The following is a 25036-nucleotide window of genomic DNA, read 5'->3' as shown; positions in this document are numbered from 1 at the left end:
GAGACAGAAGAACTCTCTGGGCTGCTAGAGAGTCTCTCAAGGGCAAAAGCTAGGTTTTCTCTGACTTTTCATGACATGTGAAGGTTGGGATATTAGAGTAGTTAGGAAGAATTAAGAATAATGGTAGAACACAATACGGTTAGAAGGAATACAGAGAGAGAGAGATATGCCACCTGCTAAACCTCCTCATACACTGGCAAGAGAGCATGGTCTAAAAAGTAGGTGAGAAAACAAGAAAAAGCAAAATTGCTGACCAGTGCAAAAGAACTGCCATACCAGCTCTAGACCATTGAACTTTCAGCAATGTGACGAAAAAGGACTTGGTATGTACCTGTCAGTACTCCTCTGTCAGTCCTAGGGAGCTCAAGTTGACTGCCTGCCATGGCCACAAAATACCAGCTTATCCCGCATCTCCCTGATCTCTCTTCATTGTTGTGTTGACGCCTTCCTATTAGAGAAAGCTCTCCAGTGAGTGTCATAGTGGGAAATGAAATTAATAGAAAACACAAAGAGATGCAATGTCACCATCCAGTCTAACTTTATCTGATAAATGCTTCATCTGAGAGCATGGTGCCACTTCAGGACACCCCAAAATAGAATGACACACTCAGGTTGATGGGCTAGCAGTTGCCTTTTTGGCTCAGTGATTTAGTAAAATTCTTTTGTTGAAAACTGCTCCCTAAATTCAAACCATTGCAGTAAACATTGAAGATGTTCTTGAACTCTTAAAAATGACTGTGGAGGTCCTTGGAAAATTGCGCTGAGTTCCAGTAAAAGATTTTGTGAGTTGGAACCCACAAAATATTGTTGTATTGTTACTTTGTTCATAAAATTAAACAGGACAAATCCTTTGCATATTGCTTTTCCCCTATATCCTGCAATATGCAAGAAGGCAGACGACTTTCAAGGAGGTAAATGAATATGCTAGTTCTGCATGAAATGCACTCACATGAATATTTGATACCTGCAGTGTTTAAATGCATTCTCATGCATTTAAATTCACACTTAATAATTATTAAATTTTTCCTCTTGGGTTTGCAGTCAAATGTTTGAACAGTTTGATTAATCACTGCAGTCCTAATTGGTCTGAAGCTAGCTGCTGCTTTGAATTAAGTGTCTTATATTTTTCAAGAACTACCACAGTAGGGTGATACAGTTCCTGTAGGATCATCTAGAGGATGATATAGAGTTAGGATCATATAGAGTTAAGACCACCAGAGGTCTTGTCAGACCAGAAAGATTGATTCTAAAAATACTAGAAGCATGGACAGCCTGAAATAACCCTTCTAGGTTAGTTCAAAAGAAAATAACTATTTCATAAAGCCACCTAATAAACGAAATAGGCTAAATAATAATCTTTAAAATGATTGAGTCATTTAAACTGTGAAACAGGGCTCTCAACTGCTTGGTTAAGAGGCTAAGCCCAGACAAGGTTATCTAAGATGGAGTCTCACGTGTGATAGAAGATATTCAATTTGTCTCATGTACTGATCTAAGCATCCTTCAAGGTAGAAAAAAAAAAACAACACAGTATTAGATAAACATTTATTGGTTGCAGATATTTTTAACTTACTTGGTTATTCTTTGTTTTAGGAAGTTTTGTAGATACAGGAGACTAATCACAACTTTTTTAAGAGTATGAGTCTGCTGCTTCTTTCTAAGTGATAAATAATACCATGAGAACTTTCACGTTCACATTCTGTGAATGGTTATAAGGTCCTGTAATGTGCTAAAGACTCCGTAGCTATATAAACTAGGAGAACTGAGTGTTGGTATCCAGTATATGCTCTGACTAACAGTACCTGTTGTTAATAGATCAGACCTCTTGATACTAGAAAGATTTTGAAGGCATAACCACACTGGCAAAACCCTTAAGGAATAAAAAGCTAGGCTCCTTAAGAGTCTAGCCACAGTTCCATGTTTCAGACATGGTGCTCCAAGTCAGGGAAAATGCCACGTTTCCGATATGGCAGTGTTTTATACCCCTTTTCTAATGACCTAAATAATGATAGTGCTGCACAAAGCAGCAAATGTTCACGATCCTATGGGGAGTCTTCACCTAGTATAAACTGGCAGAGTGTGTTGATGTTAGTTTCTGAAAGGATGGTCAGGCATTGGGACAGGCTCCCCGGGGCAGTGGTCACAGCACCAAGCTATCGGAGTTCAAGAAGTGTTTGGACAGTTCTCTCAGACATATGGTGTGATTTTGGGGTGGTCCTGTGCAGACCCAGGAGTTGGATTCGATGATCCTTGTGGGTCCCTTCCAACTCAGGATACTCTGTGATTCTCTGTGAAGTGTCTTGGCTAATTTTAAATATCCAGTGATATTATTTATTTGGATCTTTTATTATTAGACTGTTGTGTAAATGAAAATTTTAAAAACATTTTAATAGCAAGTTTTTGTAATTCAAGAAATTCTGCTTTTGCATAACGGCTGAGGTAATAAAACAGATTCTTTTCTTTATGTTATGGAATTTGCATATCTCATGTTGTGCAGCATCTCTGTGCAGCTAAAGGTCATGCAGCTAAGCCTGTGTCAACTTTCTTTGCTGACAGTAATAATACTCTGTCTCTGTTAGCCGTAGTAGCCATATACACTTACGGTTCATTTCCAAAGATCATCATTTCGTAATGCTTTAAATATGAAGCTCTTTTCATGGTCATACTTTTCATTTATAATAGCAGGACTGCACTTTTCGTTGGTGGGGCAAGAATGAAAAAGAAAATAGCAAGGGTTATCTGTGTGTTTATTTCCTTAAACTAATTTGTTCCTTGGTAATGCCTGATCTATAATCTGCATATTTACATTTATCAAATAATAAAAGTGGCCTTTTTCTGCATTCTAGATGTCTTTGGCAAATATGATGCATCAAAAAAAGAAAGAACTGTATAGTAGATAATTGTAAACAGACAGAAAATGCAAAAGGACCTGTGTTTCCAAGTTTGACCTTCGGTATCCCTGAGCGTGATCTGTAACATCTTAAATATTGTTGACCAGCCTGAGTGGATCTTGCAGAACAGCCTGTATAGCAGTATCCCATCGTACCATATAGTAATGTAGTGTCTGGAGGTAACAAATAGCATTCCAAAACTTGAGAGCGCCAAGGAAACAGGGAAGTGTTCGGTAGGGTTGTAGCTTCATCCCTGCTTGGTGGGACAGGAACCACTGCCATCTTATCTTATCCTTCTCACCTGAAAAGGGAAGTTCTTGGATGATGCCTCGATACGGACCTTCCTTTCTATAGCCTTGCTATTGTTAAAAATAGCTGGAATGGGAACAATGGGGAAAATGGTTTTATTGAAGCCATTATGTGTTCACACCATACCGGGGAAGGCCCTCACTTGACATACCAGCAGCAGCCCACACTTTTTCCCTGGCTTCTGCCAAGCTGAGGTGTTAAGGGGTCACTGTGCCAGAAGGCCAGGCTTTCCTGAGGGCCTGTGGCCTGCCTTCTCCTCCTTGGCAGCACTCCCCTCAGAGTTTTTGTCCTTCACTGACGCCTGCCTTGGCTCAGTGTTTTCTTTTAACCCTGTCTGCAGTAATTCTGCCTTTAGAGGCAGATCCCCAGTTGGCTGCAGATCTTGATTTACAACGTGAGACAGCAAGTGGTACACATAAGAATTACTCATGTCTTGAAATACTTCAGCTCTTCTCAGCTGAGTCTGAAGCACAGATTCTGAGTGATTTATGGTGTTACAGTTTATCACAGCTGATGTAATACCAAGAGTGGCTAATTCTTTACGAAGAACACTATTCACAGTCTTTGGACAGAAGCAAAAACTAAAATAAATTACTTTATAATATTCATACTTTCTGCCTCAGGTTTCTCTTCATCTTCTTTGTAGCATCTGCACACTAAACTTGCAATTGATTAAAAAGCCTACCCTGTTCTTACAGAATTACAGATGTCCACTCTTTTTCGAGCACGCTGTGTTATTATTTATCAACCCACTCGGAGAGCACACAGCATTTTAGGTGCAGTGGATTTCAGAAGCTCATAGGAATGAGCAATGTGATGACAACCTGTCAAAAGTTAATTGATGCCAGCTAACGCTGTAGGATATTCTCCTTATAAAAGCAGAGGTGCAGGCTCTGGGTGTCCCACAGCAGTGGCTGTGCTTTAAGAAGTACTGGCATCTCACTTTTCTTGAATGAGCCCTTGAGAAGTGAGGTTGGGACTGTAACATCACTGCTCAAATCTGTTGAGTGTGCAAAGTTATGGAAGTAGCCATTTTTTCTCTCAGTTTTTCCTTTCACAATCTGTGAAATATTATGTGTGTTCACACATCTCACAAATCTTGCCAATAAACTTAAAGACATCTGAATGAGCCTGGCATATCCAGGCAGAGAAAAAAAACACCAGCTCACCCTCTGGTCCCCACAAGAGCAGCGAGTGATGTGAAGAGGAATTAATGCTGTGACCTGGGGGTGAGTCGACAAAAGTGGCAGTAAAAAACATTAAAGAATTCAGAGGTTCTTGAACTGCTTAGCTTGTGGTGTTAAACCAGATATTTATTAAAACAGCATTTGCCTGTTCAGAAAGCTTCAGGCAGGTCCTAATATGATTCAGTTTAGGACGAGGCCCAAGAATTCTGGGTGCTTTTCAATATTGACTATGTGCTTTGTTATGATTAAGGCATCTAATCATGAAAATGTCAAAGCAGTTTTTAGAATTTGTTGTAGCTGTTATATGGCCTCTATTTCATGAATGACATTGTCTGTTTCCTCCATGGTAGTTATTATCGTAATAACATTACACAGCAGAGACCTAGTCTGAAAATGCCAAATAGAAGGCAAAGCATCAGAAAATTATTATCAAGAAAAAATCCAAAATTTCATTAAGGAAAAGCTTGATATATTAATAATAAAGGCTAGAGCTTATTTTACCAACTTTAAATATTTCTGATGGTTACAGATACAAAATGCAAAAAAAAAAAAAAAAAAAAAGGAGTGTATTTTTTCCTTACTTCATCACTAATGAAAATCATACCTTAGAATTTATTGACGGAACTTTTTCTGTGTATAATTTCTTGCTTTAATTAAATAAATTTGTGGTATTTCCTGTATTGTTGTGATGGGCAAGCTCTGAGGAGCCTAAGAAAGAGTGGGATGCAAATCTGCATAAGAGCAGACATACAGCATCTGCACTACTTCCTACACTGGCAGCCACAGCCCTGCACTGGAGATTGCCACAGCAAAGGAGGGAGGATGTCCAGCCAATGTTATCAGACAGGGAAAACGTGGAATGGAAATCAATATGCTGCGTTGGGCATCAAAGTGTTTCACCCACAAAGAGATTCCAGAAATGTGATGTTAAAAGGATCACTAATGTAAAACCTGTAGGAAGGTAAGAGTCGAACCAGTAGGATAATTTGAGCGTATGATGACCCGTTCTTCTCCACCTAATGCAGGCATGGTGAGCTTTGAAACAGAACTGATTTGTATCCCAGCAAGGCTTTTGATTAGGATCTGCCATCTTAGGAAGAAAAAGACAGAAGCTGGCTGGGTTTCTGGAATGTTGTAAAGGCTTGTTTTGGCGCAGAGGGAGAGATTTCTTCCTATGAAAATACATTCAGTCATTTCTTTATATTCAGCTTAATTTTGATGCAAGCTGTTTGTCTCCGTTGGTCTGCAGCTCCCCTCAGGAGAAGAAAAAAAAAATCAGAGAACACAAAACTGCTGGGCCATTAGAAATTCATGAGACCTTCAAGCAGTACTGATGACTGGGTCTTCTAGAAAAGTTATCTGAGGGAAGAATTGCATTTAGATGCAGACCTGATGGTACCATAGCTTTTGGCTGAGCACAAGATGAGAAAGCTGTTCCTCCTACCATGTCAAGGTGAATAGAAAGTTGTGGCTGACTCAAGTAAATAAGTAAATACTACTTCATGTGAAGTCAGCACTGATTTAGTTTTACTGACCTTAAAACATACAACTCACTGCCCCATCTTATGTTTTCTAAATCCCCAAGAGTGTAGCCTTGCCTTATATTGGTAGTCCAGATGTTTAGTGTCAAAAACATCCGGCAAGCAGCAGTAGTAAAGCTTGCTCCTGCTGACTTCAAGGAATTTTGTGTAGCAGGCTCCATTAAGCAAAGGACAGAGCCACTTTTATAATACAACAGAAAACAGGCCTGCATGCTACATTCAACAGCTACCAGGAGAATTTATGTGCTTTTATAGTACAAGCTTCTTTTGCGCTTTGTCCTTAAGATGACGATCACATGCAGAAGTTGTTCTGTTGGACCGAGAAAAACCTTGGGATATAAAGCCTTTAGAGGTAAAGCACAAGCACCACATAAATCACTGCTTTCAGCGATGGGTTTGCTGTTCTCGCCAAAACCTGTGGGCTCATGTCATCCAGCACGCTGGGGATCCAGTTTGAATGTGGCTTCCATAAGATGCGCAAAACGCTCTGCCTTTCTAAGAAAGCCTCCTCAGTCCTCTCATCTTTTATGTTGCTGGCGTTTTGGTTTGAAAAGTTACCCTGAAATGATTTCATCCGCTGAGAGTATAGCTTGGGCTAACAGAATGGGAAAAAATGACCCCCCACCCCCCCCACATGCATACACACATGCACAGACACACACACTCAAAAAGGTAATCTCATAACAAAAGCGAGCAGTAAATCAAATGTCTCTTACCTGGAGCAGATTTGAATTATTAGTTTTCAGTCTAACAAGCAGTTAACTCAAATTGAATTGTACCTGTAATTAAAACAGACTAAAAGCAAGCCACCCAGCCGGCATGTACATCTCCTCTCCCATACTATTCCAGAGAATTTAATTTTTTTTTTAAAGGAAAAATATTCCTCATTATGATGAATATGTTTGAAAATGAGGAGCTGCTTCTTTCAGAATATTCTGCTCATTTTATTTGGAACAAAGACTTCTAGCTTGCCTCACCGTATAAAAACAGAGCATGAATTAGCTGCTCGAAAGAAGTGGGAGATGGGGCATCAAAGAGCCTTCTGTTCATTAAGATAAACACCGAATATGTGTTTCATGTTTGGTTTCAGAATAACATTCTGAATAGAGGATTAAGCAGTTGCTTCCCACAGTCTTAAACTATTGAGATGGTGTGGGAGAAGGAGGAGAATAAAAGGATTTAAGCTATTATGCAAAGAATTAGTGTTGAGAGAGTAAAAGGTCCCCTTATTACTCATTGAATTCTCCATGGATTTAGTAGTGTTGAAAGTGTAATATGGCTCTCCATTTTGGATGCACTGTAAGTATGTGACTGAGTTACAAGAGTCCATCTAAAATTTCAGCCTAGACACTGATTTTGCAAGACAGACAATAGTTTCATGGCTAAAATTTCCTTTTTTCTGTGATTTTTTGTTACATTATAATTTCAGAAAAAGAGAAAAAAATCTTGCTATAATATCTGCATGGTAAAATATAGGGTTTTTCAGGAAACAAGATCTTAAAATCATAGAATCATAGAATAGTTTGGGTTGGAAGGGACCAGAAAGATCATCTAATTCCAACCCTCCAGCCAGAGACAGGGACCCCTCCCACCAGACCAGGTTGCCCAAAGCCCCATCCAACCTGGCCTTGGACACCTCCAGGGATGGGGCATCCACAGCTTCTCTGGGCAGCCTGTGCCAGGGCCTCACCACTCTCTGAGTGAAGAATTTCTTCTTTATATCTAATGTAAATCTATCCCTTTTCAGTTTACACCATTACCCTTGTCCTGTCACTACACTGATAAAGTCTGTCCCTGTGTAAGGCCGTTTAAGATTCTTTGGAGCCTTCTCTTCTCCAGGCTGAACAACCCCAGCTCCCTCAGCCTGTCTCCACAGCAGAGGTTCTCCAGCCCTCTGATCATCCTCATGACCCTTCTCTGGACTCGCTCTAACAGGCTCGTGTCCTTCTTGTGCTGGGGGCCACAGAGCTGAATGCAGGGCTCCAGGTAGGGTCTCAGTCACAAGGGGTGGAGTAGAGGGGGAGAATCACCTCCTTTCGGCCTGCCAGCTACATCTAGGGACACAGATTTTTCCCTTCTTGCTCACAGTGCAGTCAGTCACCTCAGTTGCAGAAGCAGTCCTGATCAACCCCACTTTGCACTACTGAAATCAATTTTTATTACACATATTTTATAGATCGAGTTGATTGGACTGTTCCTGTGAGTGAATAAGGGTTTTGCAATCTCTCCGGGCCTTACACATTTTCTGTGAGGATGAATGATGGATGGTTTTATGAATTTGCTGATATGCCAGTTACAGTGTTTTATGTTGAGTTTTAATGAACTAAATTTGCTAACTGTTATGACCAATATTGAAATGGCGTTAAATTAGAAGAGCTCATTTCTGTTGAGTCCAAGGAAATGTCAATGTATCCATTTTAATTTTTAAGTTCCATAAGGGGCTTTTATGTCCTTAGTATGTTTACAAAAGTAATTTTTAGTTGCTGTTAGCCCATCTGTAAGCTCATTGCCATGTATTTTTGTGTTAAATTCTGTTTATTTAATCCATCAATAGTGTCTGCTTAGAAGTTACATTTTTTGTTGCTGTTGTTCATATATCTTTTCCCTAGGCATCTGTTACTCCTCACTCTGAGAGACAGGTGGTAGCTCGATTTGGCCTGACCTAGGACAGCTGTTCTCATAATTCAGAAAAAAAGTCCATCGGGAATGTGTATAATTAATAGTTTTATTAATGAATGTAGGGGCTCTACTAAAGAACAAGTGATCAAGGTTTCTTAAGTTTCTTGATATTTGATTATTATTTACTCTTTTATTTCTGTATTTATCACATTTCAGGGTTGCACTTTGGGTGTAGAGGGTTGGATCATCATACGGGTGTTTAATTTTCCAGTGTGAAGTGTTCTGTTTGAAACAGGATTGCTGAAAAACAGCAGTGGTTAGAATATATCGTTTAATATGGTTTTAAGCCAAAGCACTCAAATTTGCAAAGGAGATATATGAAACTACCATTCCTGAGTTCATCCTCAAGCAATGTTCTCTGGGAGAATAACACTAAATAGGTGACAGACTTCAGTCAGAGACATTCAGTGCTACACATAAAAGAACAAAAAAAAAAAAAGGCTCAGAAATGAATCTTGATGTATGCTTCTTGGAGGAAGGGGAGGAGGTAGTCCAAATGCTTGACAGGATTTGCAGGTTCCATGGCTTCATTAGCACATTGACTCATGGGTCCCACATGCTGATCTGTCTTATTTGGGATTTATTAGGAGGTGGCTACATCTTTGTTTCACTCCCTGCTCGTTGGTTTGATGAGATTTCAGCTCATCATTTCTCTGCCTCATTGCTATCTGTTAGGTTATGCTGAAGAATAATGAATCACGCTGATCTCTTTCTTGTCCAAAGATATATGTGAGTTTGGATGTACTGGAATAACAGAGAATTTGTTCACTTAAGCTTCAACTGTTTTTTTTTTCCCAGTAAGTTAGAAAAATAACAGTATATGTGATTTATGGCTCCCTTCTTCTTTATCTCCAGTATTTAATTTCTCATAATAAGAGAGATAAGAAACGTGTTTGGATGCAGATCACAGACGTTCCTGAGTTCAGCCTGAAAACTCTGAAGCACCAGAGCTTTCATTCTAGAGGCTCAGTTTCAGTCTCTTCTTTATCTTGATCTCTTTATTCAAAATCTTTTACAGATGTTGACGTATGCCTGTCTGTCTACAGGTCTTTCAGGAAGAACTAACATTTGAACATTGGAGCTACTGAAATTCTAGTTGCTTCAGATAGGAGATTGTTTGCCGTTTTGTAATGTATGCCATTACATGTATGACACTTATATAATACAAAACTAGGGCTATGCTACCTCAAAAGTATTCTACATTGAGTACTTAGAGGACAGCTGTATCTCGTCTCTCTATTTCTCTGATTAGATAAAATACCATACATAAAATTCCACTGGAAAAATAAAATCTTACTCTATTTTGAAGGTAATAAACAGATAATAAGACAGAGGCCATACAAATATAATAATTTATCAACAGAGGCCAGGCCTCTGTTAGATAGTACTCTGTTAGAGTACCTTGATGCCAGTCGTGCATCTTGCACAGCTTGAATGCGCTGTTCTTACCTACTTGTAAGTGCATGGTATCTTGCTCGTCTCTTCCTGAGAATTAAACTGTCCCATAGTCTCTGTAAATAAGAGTATGCACACGTGCAACTACTATGAAAAGGCTGACATTGTAAATTTATCTGTGGGTTATCCCGCAATAGGTGTGCATACCCAAAAAGGTAGGGAACAGCATTCTCTCTCAGTCAATTTCATTGCTTTGCAAACTTGCTGCTGGAGGAGCTTACAGTGTGTAAGGGTGCCAAGAAAGCAGCTCAAGAGAGGAAGCAAGCAGGAATTCCTATTGACTTCCATGTTTTGTGCCATATTTGCTTGGAAATAAAATGGTAACTGTTTCCCTGCTGTGAATACTGGGAATTTATTTAGGTATAATAGTTTGTTGCACTGAAGAGGGAATAGAAATGTATACTTTTACTGCTCTGCACATGTTTTTGTTTCTGAATGAAGTATAATATTCTCTGGATTTCTTCCCTTGAGCTTCAAATACTTTTACTATAAGCTAAAATTAATCCTTTTGGCATGTTAAACCTGACCTTGAATTCTGAGTTGTGGCTGGCAGGTCTACTGACATGCCACTGCTGAATTCAGAGTATCACACAGATGTCAGCTACATGAATGAGACCTGAGGAATTCTCCTTTTCAGATTTTCCTAGTTTAAAAAAAAAAAAAAAAAAGCAAGGAATAGCAATTTAATAGGTTCTCATCCCCTGTCTTGCTGAGTTTTGACCAAGTGGATCCTCAGCAGTTGCCACGCTTGGACGTTTCCAAGAAATAGGGCTTTACTGATTCGAATGAACTGATCTGGCTTTGGAATATAATAGCAACAGATCCTTGGGCAGTGCCTCTAAAACCATGTGACTCCGAAAGAAGTATTTATTGGATATATCTATTCTCTGTTTGTAGGTAGAAGAAAGGGAACATTTCTGTTTGCCTCCAAAAAAGGGCCAAAAGCTTTCATAGGCAGCAAGCTCTGGTGATGAGGTTTAACAACATCTTTGTGGCTTAAATACAGTACTTTGGCAGGAAGGTTTGTACGCAAAAATAAAAGCTTTCTTTTTCAATCTCTTCTGCTCAATAATTTGCTGCTGCAAAAGTATATGATGTTCATTGTGGCAACAAATAGTGTGTAAACTGATGTGTGAACTAGGAGAAGAATTAATGATCCGATTGTGTCTGGCTTGATGTAAATTCAGAATGTACACACAGGAACAAAAGTAATAAGAGGCATGTTAATCCATAGAAATGAAGGAGTTTCTATTTATGCAGGGAAATCCTTACAGTTGTACAGTAGGAAGAAGCCATTAATGAGTGCAAATTGTGCACTGTGAGCATCCGTGATGCTGTATGTGTCACACATAAATACAGTAAATAATATTAGATGGACTTCATCTGGTGTACTTTAGGCTGTTTTTAGCCCCAAAACAGGCAGATAGGGACAATTCTCTAAGTACTCTCCAAGAGCTAAAGCATTAGGTATAAAGACAGGTTTCTGTAAAGACAGTAGACAAAATGCAGGCATGCAGCGTGCTAATTGATGTCAAGTCAACCATAATATTATCTTCTCGTTTACCTCAGACAGGCTCAGTCAAGCAATGAGTTTAACTTCTGTCACCCCAAATGTGAGACTATATGCAATAATGCAAGGCCTTAGGTCATGTTAGAGGCCAAAGATTTGCTCTGATATTTTTTATTTTCTCTCCCTCGTATTTTTTTCCCTAGTGGGTAGAGGGAGATGAGGTAAGCACACAGGATTTATGCAGGAGACGGTACAGATCGTTTTGTTTAGCAAAATAAAAATAAATCACAACTATTTTCCGAATATACCCTTTTTTTTTTTCTGCCAGAACAAACTTCATATTGCTGGCATTTGTTTCACAGGGTTTTTGACATCAGACCTAATCACAACCTATTCTGCTGCTTAAAAATATGGGACCCTGGCAACACTGCTTCCTCTCTCCAATCATGGGGCAGCAAAGCAACTGCAGGGTATTGCATTTGGATTTGTCAGAATAAATAATGAAGAGGCTCATCAGCCTCTCACTAATGAACAAGGAAATGTGATTAAGCAACTTTAAAAGAGAATGGCTGAAAACAATATAGAAATGATAGCAGGATGATTGCTGTGAATGAGAGACTGAAATTTCTGAATAAGAGATTTCTTCAACAAGACACGACGACAGTAGTTTAATCTTCCATTAAAAGATTCCTGCCAATTTGGAAAAGCTCTGAATCAGGAGATTACAGACATCGCAGAAGCTGACAAGGCAGCCACTTCTCTTAAGACAGCTACTTTCTGGCAATTGCTGAGAAATAGCCATTTTTTAAATTTCAATGCTCTTAACTTCTACCAAACAATGACTGGAACATCTCTTACTAGGCAATCTTCTCAAAGACTCTGAAAATACAAACTGTCTTTTGGACCGAAGTGTTCTAGAGATGCCTGCCAAGTTTACTGTGGCTAACATCTAGAAATTGTACTGATTAGCTTCTGGCAACATTCCTTGAAAGTGCTTCATATGTTAGAATCTCATTAAATACCTTATTCCTCTTTATTATTCTTTAGCAACAAAAACATGTGCTTCCACCTTATATCTAATCTGTTTGTATGCTTTCACTGTCTGCTCTCCTCACTTATCTAAAGGAGATAGCACACAATATAGAAGCTGCAAGAAGAGTGAAATAACAGAAGTTTCTGTAATTCTTCTATATGTCAGCAGAAAGATAACTTTCTTTTTTTTTCTTACCTTTTTATACATCTATAAATGACTTTTACAAGTAAATGTGTAAAAGTCAACGACCAGATTTCTGTCCAAGGAAGGGGAATTCTATCAGCCTTTAGAAGTTTCCAGAAATTCAGATACAAAAATGGTATTCTGATATAACGATTGTAAGCACATAAGTTGGTGTGAGATTCATAGATAAGCAGTTTAAAAAAGGAAGTAAAAGAAGATGTCAAGCATCTTTTTAAGTTGCAGAAATGTTCACATACCTCAAATACGATACCATTACAGAAAATACTTTGGGCCTAAAGCTGAGGAAGAAAAACACTATTCTGCCTCACAAGGCTTTTGAAGATTTATTTTTTTTTTTTCACAAGATGTAGGGCTATCATACTGCAACATATAGTATGAATAATAGAAACCGCTTCGGGTTTTCAGATGAAACTTCAACTCTCTTCAGTGGATATGTGATTGTGTTGAAACATGTTAGCCTTCCACGCATCTCCCTGTGTTGCTTAAAGTATCTTGTTGCTTAAAATATATTGCTATAATCTAATTATCTTCCATAAAGATGCAAATTCATTGGGTTTCAGCTTTTATTTAGAAGTTTACTTGTACTTATCTTGTTCCATGGACAAACTTCTGTCTGTTAAATCATACTCTTATTCCTCTTTTTATATGGTATTTAGTATCATACCCAGTAGCTGGTCTCCTTGCAGTGGCTTATACTAGTGAATATCACAACCTGCTTCATCGGCTTATGTTTTAGTTTCCTGCAGAGAATCAAAATATCCCGGAGGCCATACACGACCATGGTTGATCATCCTATGGTATATCCTCTAAGCATGAGAATGAGAAACCGTTTTGATAGGGGCATATAACAGAGACACAACCTTCCCTCAGAAAGCAGAGATGTAGCACAGGTCTCCACCTGCCAGGAAATCTGTGCAGTCCTCTTTTCCAAACTGCTCAGTGTAGCAAGAAAAAAAGGCAAGGAACAACAACAACATATCCACTCTTTATGCTTTTTTCCAGGCCAAGGTCTGTAAAAACTTCTCTGCAGAACTTCTCTCAGGCAAATAAATTGCATGGGTGCAGTCAGTGAGGTGTTCACAACATCCTCGTTTTTTTTCTCCTGGGGAAAGAAAAAAAAAAAAGAGCAGGCTTAGAAGAATATTTCTTCGATATTCAAGTTAATTCCTTGTAGACTGAGACCTGTATTTCTCTCTTTTATCATTTCATTTAGAATTTTAGTATTTTTATTTTATCTTACACATAGCAGTTTGCTCTCTGCGGTGTGCTAGGATTGATGCCTCATTCCTATGACCTGCAGAGCCAAATCTGGAGCAAAACCTGTTTTTCAAACTAATTGTGCCAGAACATCTTAGTGTTATGTATAGACTGGAAATATCAATGATGCAATGCACATGAATCCATTTCAGTGTAACTTCAGATTCTCCAGTACATTAATTGCAGATAAGTACTTGGTGTAACAGTACTTCTGAAGTTTGTGTATGAGGAAAGAAATATTTGGAAATTGTTTATTCATTTAAAGGAACCAAAACCTACCAATTTTGTGCTAGTAAGCTCCCAACTATACTATTCTGAAAAATCTACTTTTTTTTACATTTCCATAAAAATAAGGTATCTGATATGTTTGTGCACTTTTCTTTTGTAGGTGGAATGGAGAAAATAAAACAACACACCTTCGCACTAGCTCATTACACCTATAACGTGCTGTCTACCTTAAAATATGCCAATGGGGCACCTGTAGTACGTATTTACAGTGACACAGATTTCAGCAATCCAGATGTCCAGGGTCCAATCATTAATTTCAACGTGCTCGATGAAAATGGAGAGGTGATCGGCTTTTCACAGGTATGTTTTTCTTTTGCCTTATATTGAGTGTTCTCCTTGTATCTAAAGCATATTTACATTGAGTTCTTTATCCTAAAGGAAATATTTTCTCTGTCATAGTCCCTTCTGAGGTTTTGGTTTTCTTTCTTCTTAGTTCTACACAATAAATAAAAACCATTTTTAGACTTGTAGAGAGATAATCCAATAAATAATGTTAGCACGATGCAAAGTGCGTGATAACCAAAGACAATTTCTTACAGATTTAATATTCTACACACGAGAAGTTTGAAAGTGGGCTGTTTTAACAGGATTGTTTGGTTTCTTGTTGACTTCCTTCTTCAGAGTACTCAAAATTGGGAATGAAAGGCAGATCTAGAAAAGGTGATATAAGAGATTGCCTTGGGACCTTTGATGTACAGATGAAATCAGATCTCAAAATATTGCAGTCACCCATGAGAAAGGATTTCACTTCTCCCTTTGCTTCTAAGAATGACATTCTTGTAATATTCCTGAGGAAGCAACAAATTACCACTAGGGTATTTTTATTTAAAATTTGAATGTTCAGTGTAAGTGAGATTCAAGCTCAAAAATTCCATAAATTCTGTATTTTGTGGTAGCTTTCTCTAGTCTTTATCTATTTCTGAGTATCTGAATTATCTTCAGTACATTTCTGAGTATCTGAGTATCTGGTGTTCTGAGTATCTGCAACATGAAATTTTCTGAATCTTTTCCACCTTTCAGTGTCCTGTTTATCAGCGAGAAGCTGGCCGTAATCATATATGACTGTGCATTTCAGGAAATGCAGGCAGTGGGTAACATAGGGTAACATAGCTCACTTGCTCAGCAACAGAAGCCAGAAAAAAACACAATGCTCTGGTTCAGCTTAATTATTCCGTTTATTGGCTGCCTATTGAATAAGTCCACAGGTCAAGTTCATGACCTTGATTTTCCAAAGCTGTCAATAACTGGCAGCAGCTATCTCAGCAACTGCCTTGCTCTGCCAGCTAGTTGCATAGGTGCATTGCTCTTGGAGGGAAACACAGAGAAATGTCTACGAGAATACACAGGAAGATGAATTTATACACAAGGGAGGACAGAGGTGAAACAGTTACTTGGAAGCCTGCCAATACGGAGTTGTGTAAATTTTTAAGATACTTGCCACACTGATGAACATGGGAAGGGCAAATGTACAGAGAAGCTCTTCTTCCTATACCTCTTTTAAAAATCGCTGGGCTTTGTTACCAATCTCAAAGATTAGTCAAGTTTTGTTTCCAAGAAGTCCACATTTTAGGAGTCAGTTAGCCATTTATACAGTCTGGGATGTGCGTTTAGGAAAAAGCAGTGATATTAATACCACTGAATTAATACTTAATAATGTTAAGATTAAAACACTCTGCAAACACCCTGTTTTTGCTTCTGTCCCTTGGTTAAAACCAAAGCCTTTATTTGCACTTCTAATTGTCACTGATTTTCAGTAAAAATGGACCCTGCCTGTTTCACTTTTTTAAACTCAACTGTAACCTCAAAGAAAAAATGATTTTATAGTCTTATGCCTCCATCGTGCCTGTTTGCTGCAGTGGCTGCTCATAAAAAGCTTCTTTATTGATCTGTATCATCTGGATTGCTCTATTCACCACATTGTCATCATTTCTGGCATGACTATATTGAATGAGGAACTGTAAAGTTTTCAAATGGCGTACCAGTCACATCTGCAGTGCCTGTTAGATTACTTTGTTTAATTAAAATAATGTGCAATTTAACAACTTTGAGAAATTAACGAGCAGCATCAGTATTAGTTCCAAAGCTGTACAATGTGTGATATATATAATTGGCTTCTTTATGGAATTAAATTATTTCACAGACTTCTTAGAGCAGTTATGGGGGAGAAAAATGTTTGCTTCCTCTCTATGATGACAAAGAAAACTCATACAATAGAGAGCAAGCTTCATCATACTGACAGTGTAATCTCATCTTCATTCATATCTGAGGCACTACTTGTATGCATGTCTAAAATTAGATAGGCTTATTCAAGTCAAAGCTTAATCTAATACTTCTATTAAGTGTATGGAAATGAAATGGTGTACCCTAGTTTGATCATGCCCATGATCTGCACATTCACATGGATTCACTGGTCAGTCCAAGTGTCATAATGTCGTCTCGTGGAGTTAGGAGAACACAGTTTCAGGAAACATTCTGGGGAATTTTTAGCGAAGGGAAAATTGGATGACATTTCTATTTTCCATACCTACTAGTGGATACCAACTAATGACTCCGATTGTATTTCAGCTCGTATATGAAAGGAGAAAAGACAGAATGTCCTATTCTTTTATGGATGATATCTCATCTATAATTAATTACTTATAACCAGGCATCCAACCAATTCTATTTGTCTTCCTGACAGGCAATTGTTATGTGCCTCGTTGTAAAGAGCACAGTGTGGCTGGACATCAGCATCTGATAGCCTGAAAAGGACAAGCTGACTAACTGATACCAGGGAAAATACTATGCTGAGGTTTGGAGCAGTTTATTTTCCTGCTATATTTAGTGTTGTCACAACCTCACCTGGAGTCCTGTGTGCAGTTCTAGGCTCCACGACATAACAAGGACGTTAAGGTCTTTGAAAGCAGCCAGAGGAGGGCAAGGCAGTCAGTGAAAGGTCTGGAAGGCCTGTCCTGTGAGAGGGGCCAGTCAGACTGGGCATCAGGGAAATGTCCTCACCAGGAGGTGGTCAAACGCTGGCACAGGTCTCCTATCAAGGCGGCTGATGCCCCAGGGCTGTTGGTGTTGGAGGCATTGTGACAATGCCCCATGGATGTGCTTTAACTGCTGGTGAGCCCTAAAGTGGTCAGGCGGTTGGACTCGATGACCTTTGTGGGTCCCCTTCCAACTGGGCTGTTCTCTTCCATTCCATTCCGTTCTGAACATTTGAGATTCGCAAGAAATGCTTTAGAAGTAGACAGTGTCTTCAGGGGATACAGAGCTTACATGTAAGCCTCAAGATTTACATAATTTGAATGATACTCAGAAGTCTGAGCTAAGTCCAGGATATTTAGGATGTGAAAGGCATGCAGTGAAATACATGACATTTCACAGTGCCACTAAAAATGAAAGCAGAGGAAAAAATTATGTCCTTCATTTGTGTAGCATTTGGGAGAAAAGCTGTTCCTCCCTACTACTATTACTGAAATCCATTTCTCACTGTTATCAGAGTATAATTGACCCCAGTTAACGTGACTGTGCCGCTAAACACAAGCATGCTTGAATTACATACGTGGGGTCAGTAGGAATTAGGTGCAGTCTGAGATTCATCCTTGAATAAAATCTTCATTGCATCACTCAAGATCAAATGAAACCGTTTCATTAAAGTGAGACACACAAATGAGACTACCATGATTGCAGTCTCAGTGATGGCATTGTTTTTGACAGCCTCCTGTCCCAAAATGACACAGAACACCTAGATGTTAAGAAGTGGTAAGGTGGGAGTGAAATAATTAGGGAGGTTGAATTGTTATTAGTTTTTCTCTCAAATGGTTCTTTGTGATTGCTATCACTGCTGTCAAAAGGCTATCACTGTTTTAGAGTATTACATTTGAAAGAACTTGCTTTGAATACTATATGTATCATTGGTTTAATGAACAGTTTAATTACTGGTTTAGTTTTTTCCTCTAAATGGTAATTGAAACAATTAAGGAAGAGGGACTGGGAGGTTTCAAACACTCAAAAGCTTTGTGCTTTTTTTTTCTTTAAGATTTTCATGAAGAAACATTTCTTTATCTAGGGATAAAACTACTTAAAGTTCTGAAATCTCAGTAAGCCTCTTGTCTTTTGACACTGAAACCACATTAAATTTCCTTCTTTGACATGCACCAAATATTTCCCATTAAAGTGATTTCCTCAGGTAAAAAGCTGTCTCTGTAGACTACTATTTATAGTAATTTATTCTTGAAATGAGGTGGGGAGATACCTTCATTCTTTTCATGTGGGCTGCCCGTCCTCTGCAGTAGCATGTCTGTCATTTTACGTTATGTGTTCATTTGCACTGCAGCACCAAAAAGCCCAGTTATGAACAGGGGTTAAACTATGATGTGTACGTGTCAAGTCAAGGACATGAAGATGGCCTTTGTACCAAACAACTTTGTCATATATACTCACCAACTTAAGACTGGGTAATTCTCCTATGTTGCAGTTTTTGGTGTTAATGAAGTGACAAGCTGGTGCTTTGGAAAGGTGAGAAAATGTAGAGCTAGAGACAAAGGACCTTCCTTAAGTCAGTGGTGCAGGATGGAAGCAACAGAGTTGACATTAAAGCAGCAAGCTGCCAATCTTCTCTTTCATTGTAAAGCTTCCAGAAAAAGAAGCAATTAGCCCTAGACATTAAAGGGATTTTATGATGTCATGAAAATGGGGTCATGTATATATTCAGCGCTGAGCTAATACTGAGACTGTTCATGCAGCGAATCACCATTGGCTCATTTATTAATAGTGAGTATTTGCAATCTTCAGCATATACAAGTGTCATGTGTTTACACATCCCCAAGGCCTTCCAGTCTTTGAAACACTGTTTGACAGAAATGACTCAGCTTCAGTTTGCATCCTTGCCATCGTATTTATCAAAGTCTTACATATAACTTCATGATGCGTGCAGAGGCTCCAGCCTGTTTGGACTGCTAAAAAGGAGGTGGAACAGCTGTAAGGGAACAATATTGATTTGAAACAACAATCATGGACACAAAAAAGTGGATTTCTTACAAGTCAGGTCAAAGTGTGAAGCTTTATGTTCCTTTTTATTTGCAGGTTTGAAAAAAAAAAAAAAATACACACACCTCCTCTGCCATGAGGGTTATTTTATGCTAATATTAAGTTTTTCTCTTTGTTCTCATAGGGAAGAGAGATCTGTTAAATGTTCTTTGTAAATTTAGTAGGTGGCTGCAGATTGATTTTAATAGCCTTTCACACTTCATTCTGTAAAGTCAGTTTGGGAGCTGGAAGAGTGGAAAGGGATAAGGACAGAGCTGGCAGATGGAATTTCACCTAAAACATGTGTTGAGTTTTGTGCCCTGGAGGGCTCTTATCTACACTGCTGAGACATTTGTTTGCCTCTTGTTTTTTCCTGTGTGTTACGAGCTTAAAAAGTGACCAAACCGTCATAGCTCTTCTTTTTCACACTGCCTGCTTTCCTTGAAGCCAGAAGCTAAGCAGATGTATTTTGCCATGATTGCCTCACCTGCAAAAGTTTCTTTGGCATCCATAATGCCTGCCGTGCCTCCTAAAAATCCTGTCAGGAGGGGATTGAGCATCAGTCCATTAGCAGTCCCAGCCTTCTTGCCTGCCATGTCATACTTCTGTTTGATAGACAAACCGCTATAACAGGCATCAGCTGCCAGAGACAGAATGTAAACACTTTGGTTTGCCTAGGGAAGGCTCTTCTGTACTGTTGCATATGGATGAGTTTTGCCTCTCAGGATTGAGAACCCTGCTCAGCTAGATTATGATCAGCTTTGTCTAGGAGCTTGCATTAGCATGTCCTGGCTCACTCTCATCAGCCCAGATAGAGTGAGGGGAGGGCTGGACTTTGAACTTACCTATCTTTATCCATTTCTCAAGAAAACCCTATCAATGCTTCTCAGCGAATAACTTCCAGTGTGTGTCCCTTCAGTGCAAATCTGTAATACAATCTGATGACTGCTCTTATTATGGCATCAGCCCACTGTCTCACCCACTTTTCTTCTATCTCCGCCTTCCTTGAGTTAATGTTAGGGTAGACTCAGTGACTGTTTCTATTTTTTTTCTGTCCTGCCTCTATTTTCTATCATCTTGAAGTGCAGATCAGGGTCGTCCATCAGAGCACGTGGCCCCAGATCACTTAGACATAAGAACAGCCGCAGAGCATCTCACCATGGCACCATCTCCACCCTTGTAGCCTCTTTCTTCCAGTGTTCACGTGCTAGGAGCATGAGGGGAGGGCAAAACCAGAATGATACTCCTCCTAGAAACCTAATTATTTATAATTTATTTTTAGCCCATTTATCCTTCTGTATCCAAAGCATACTGTGGCGGTGAATTACCTTGTAAGTAGCTGAGCAGCCAAGCCAAACTCATGCATGTCATTTGAGAAGATGTGTGCTGAGATAGGATCATCTTAATCTGAACCTTTCCAGTGCCTGTGGAACCAGTTTGTTCTGAAACTTAGTTATATTCACTGCTACAAAATATATCCTAGTGATGAACCTGAATTTCCCACAATGCAGCCAAAGTGTTTACTATTACAAGGATTGGGCAAAGAAAGAGAGACAAGTTGAGGCAGGAAAGCAGCCGAATAGGAGATTCCAGCCATCTGAGGCAGAGCAGATTTGGACAAGCAGTAGAAATGGTGTTGTACAGGAGGGATGTGACTTGGGGAAGAGACAGCAATATGAGCATGTTGAAGTTACTCTGTCTGTCTACGTTTAGATAGACCTGCAAACAGAAATAATGTGGGACGAAGTCGTGTGAGACAGGATGGGAAATGCACCTAACAGTTGCTAAAGGTAAATAAATGATGTTTTAAAAACCTGCTGAACTGGACCTGCATCAGTAGTAGCCAGGAACCTGACAATGTGCTGGTGATATCCCCTCTTTCTGCTATAGTCCTTCTGTGCCACCTTGAGGGATTCAAATCCTGTCCTTGCCACTTATAAAATTATCTCAGTAGCACTTCTTAACCTCTCAGGAATGGAGAAAAAATATATTAATATCCTCAGACGTAAAGTGGCAGATAAATACATTTGTATGTAAGCACAGCTAGATGGATAGATATTCATATCATTGCTTATTTTCACATGATAAAAGAAACCATGCAATACCTGAAGAGGGTAGATTTCCTGAAATGCTGCTCTTTGTGTCTTAGGCAGCACCCTCTGGTCCCTCTGTTTCACTGGTGGACTGGGTCCACTTCATTGTGCATCTGTTATGTAGCTTTGGAATTAGAGCAATGAGAACATGGGCATTAGAGGAGTATGAAAAAAAAAAAAAAAAAAAAGAGGGGGAAAAAAAGGAGCTACAGTATTTCACATGAACAGGAAGCTGTGACCAGGTTGGTTTGATCTGACTAGTGACTGGTATCTAGTACTAGCTATCTGTACTTGTCTGGACGTTCATACCACATCCCTGCAGGAGAAAATGGGTTGCTGTTAAGCAATGAGGAGAGATGCTTTCTATCGTATTTAATTTATATGAAATAAGTCTTTGTAGGAAATTATTAAGCAGGAGATCTTTGTTGTTCTTCAAACTTTAATCCTTTTTTTTATGTTTTTCCCTACTGATACTTTTTACTTTCGTATAAAACAATCATTCGGGTTTGCTGCTTGGAGAGGTTCAGACTTTTTTCTCGGGGGCCAGAAAAAAATGGAAATTCAGCATTTGTTAATTCCAGCTAAGAATGTCTGTGCAGAGATGGTCAGACGACCCTGAGTTAGCTACACTAATGCTTTCAGAAGCATATCCACTCATTACATTAATTCTGATGACTCAGGGAAAGAAAAGTGTTCTTAACAGGCCTAATGGGATTTTTGGCCATCTTCCCAATAGCTACCTAAAAAATTACTGGGGTGATTGCTCACTATTGATTTTCACTATGGATTTAGCCATTGATTTCAGGAAGCCAGGGGCAGCGGATGGACCAGTGCAATAGAATGCAAACAGGATTACAAGGAGAAAAAGATTGCTGTGAAGATTCGTGTTGAACCTCCACTAATTTCCTTGGTTCTAATTAGTTTCCAATTGTGCTGTGGATGTTTCCTACGCAGGGAGACAGCAGGGATGCAGTAAACTACATTGGCTTGTCGATATATGGCACCGTGTTACTTCAAACTGGCAAGAAATGCCATTAAAATCTGGATCTTTGCTTATGTTTGTTTATAAGATAACAGTTATATAGCACTGGGCACCCAAAGACAGCTCTTACAGTGAGGGGTTCATGGTACTGGAGACATTTTCACTGATCTAGGGAGGGGATCACTGACAGGGAGTAAGGAGGTGCCATACTTGAGAGATTCAGTGTGGGAACTGCAAACCTCGTTAACAGATGATGTAGCTTGTCTTGTTGAGGAAGTCGTGGCAGAGTAGTAGTCAAGTTGCTTTTCGTAACATGTCATTGCAGGGGATGAAGACTCTTGTGAGATGGTATGCTTGAAATCGCGTCCTGTTAAGCTGCTCATCAGAGCTGGTCAAGGTTAGAAAGCTCCGTGAGAGCCTAGGCTGAAGATTTTGTCTGACACCACTTTCTCTGGAGTGTCCTTGCATGTTGCTAAGGAAACTGCAGAGGAGATAAAAGAAAGATGCTCATAGTTGTTCAGGTGACAGACTCTAAGATGAATGAGGGAGGCTAAATATTTCCTCTGTATTCACAGGGCTAAACTGTGGCTATAACTGCAGACCTCATCACACAGGGGAGAAATGTGAAAAGAAACCCCATGCAGCCAGAGGACTGCAGTTTTGATGGCCTCTGCTGCATTCCTTTTTTTCTAGATCTTGGTAAAAGCAAATAAGCTGCCTTTGAATGCATGCAGTGTCCAGTTGCAGTCCACCACTGAGTCTTTGAAGACATGGAGAGCCTGGCTCCACCTTCTGTATTACCTTGCTTGCATCTCCCTGCTCCTGCCTCCTCCCAGAAATCCTGTATAGGAACCTGTATGGCCATAATTAAAGTAATATTTCAACACAGTCCATCACGGTATTTTAACCTCCCTGTTTGCTAAGGAAAAAGTATCATCATCATTTTCAGGGAATAAATGGAGACAAAAGATTTACCTAATTTAAGAGGAAGAGGAAAAGGTGAAGAAAGTTTTGGCTGGGACATGAATTTAGTCTATGTTCCCAGACTTTTCAGTATCATGCATTATGCCTGTTGTTTTGTATGTTTTTGTGTGTGTTTTGTTTTTGTTGTTGTTTTGTTTTCTTTCCTATGCGTTATTTCCACTAGTATTAGTCTACTACTTCCCCCTTTACCCCTTCTCAATACTAGCTATAGCTTAATCCTCTATGTTTTTTACCTCTGGCTTTCACTTCCCTGGCTAGCAGCAGTTTGCCCCAAAGCCTTCAAACTACAAGATAGCTAGGGATGCACAGTTGGATGTAGAGACACAAACCTTTTCCTGCTACCCACAAGGGGAAGCTCTGTTGAAGTCATAGCTAGAAAGCCACAGAAGCCTTGAGTTTCTTTGCTTTTCTTTTGTTCCTGGAATCCTTCCTTTCCTGGATGTCATTTGATCAAACTGGAATGTCATCACTGAATGCAGTTGTAAAAAAAGAAAAAGCTAAGAGCAAATATGATTGGTAGGGGAGACCCGTGACCATTGAGGTGCCAAATCAGATAAAACCAAGATGTTTAGCCTACTCATCAGCCTGTTGAGTTTCAAATAGCTAGTTCTTGGATTCCTGAAGCTTGTATGTGTTCCAAATAAGCCCATGCCCTAATTCAATGCATATACTACAGGGAAGAAAAAGGCAGTTGAAAAAATGTGAGGTCATCCTTTCAGAATAAAGGCTGTGTTTCATTTCTTCCTTATAATCACCTCATCCCAAAAGCATCTACTAGCTTCTGGATCTCAGAAATGTAAAATTCTTGTTACTCCATTACACACATAGGACCTACAGTTTGTTATGTGTATGGCACCTTCTAGGTGAGAATTCCTGCAGAATGGCAAGCCATGTATTCTGAATTATGCTGATGTTTCCCACCTGCTTCTCTCCCAAGCAATCTTACCTGTTATTTGACTGTCTTTGAAACCAGCAGATAAAATTATCACATTGACGGCAAAGTTCCTGGAAAGTTAATATTTCCACTATCAGGACACCAGGTTTGGCAATTCCAGTAAATTTCAGTTTCTCAGTCTAATATGCCACTGCGATTTGCCAAGGAGTTTTTGGTTGGAGTGAGTGATGCATGTGCGTAAAGTCAAGAGAGATTTACATCCATTTACCAATTAATTTAAACTATTGTCAACAACTGGAGATGCAATAAGCAACAGAGGATCAGCTTCATCAATATTGCAGAAACCTGCCCAGGTAGAAATTATTTCCCTGAGATAGAAAGAAAATGCCTCTCCTGCAGTAAGCCATGTTATTAAACAAGTTTAATGGTACTGTGACTCAGCTAAAATATTTTTTTTTCCTCTACTAAATGATTTGGAAACAAGTGCTTATATAAATATATATATATATATTTAATTCTGACCTACTTCTTATAAATTATATTAAACAAGATTAAGTATGCATTTGCATCAGCAACATTTCACAGTCAAATGCTGGATGACAGAAAGAGCTAGCTTACTTTCTTTCCAATCCCATGCCATGAATCAGTGAATTAATTTACCAGTGGATGTGGAGCACAGTGTCATGAAGCCTGTTTTATAAGCAACCATCAG

At 39.2% G+C, this 25036-nt stretch overlaps 1 protein-coding gene across 8 annotated transcripts in view; it reads left to right on the top strand.

Moving 5' to 3' along the window:
• MOCOS (molybdenum cofactor sulfurase) overlaps positions 1-25036 on the top strand; it is a 271527-nt gene that overhangs the window by 203099 nt on the left and 43392 nt on the right. For all 8 annotated transcript variants that reach the window (XM_068671172.1, XM_068671171.1, XM_068671165.1 and 5 more), the window contains one exon: positions 14455-14654. In XM_068671172.1, the coding sequence (XP_068527273.1) occupies positions 14455-14654 (200 nt within the window). The remainder of the gene's footprint in view (positions 1-14454; positions 14655-25036) is intronic.

This window comes from Anas acuta, chromosome 2 (genome assembly GCF_963932015.1).
Source record: "Anas acuta chromosome 2, bAnaAcu1.1, whole genome shotgun sequence".
NCBI classification, from domain to species: domain Eukaryota; kingdom Metazoa; phylum Chordata; class Aves; order Anseriformes; family Anatidae; genus Anas; species Anas acuta.
Note: the sequence above shows the minus strand (reverse complement) of the source record. Positions and strands in the feature narration are given on the sequence as shown.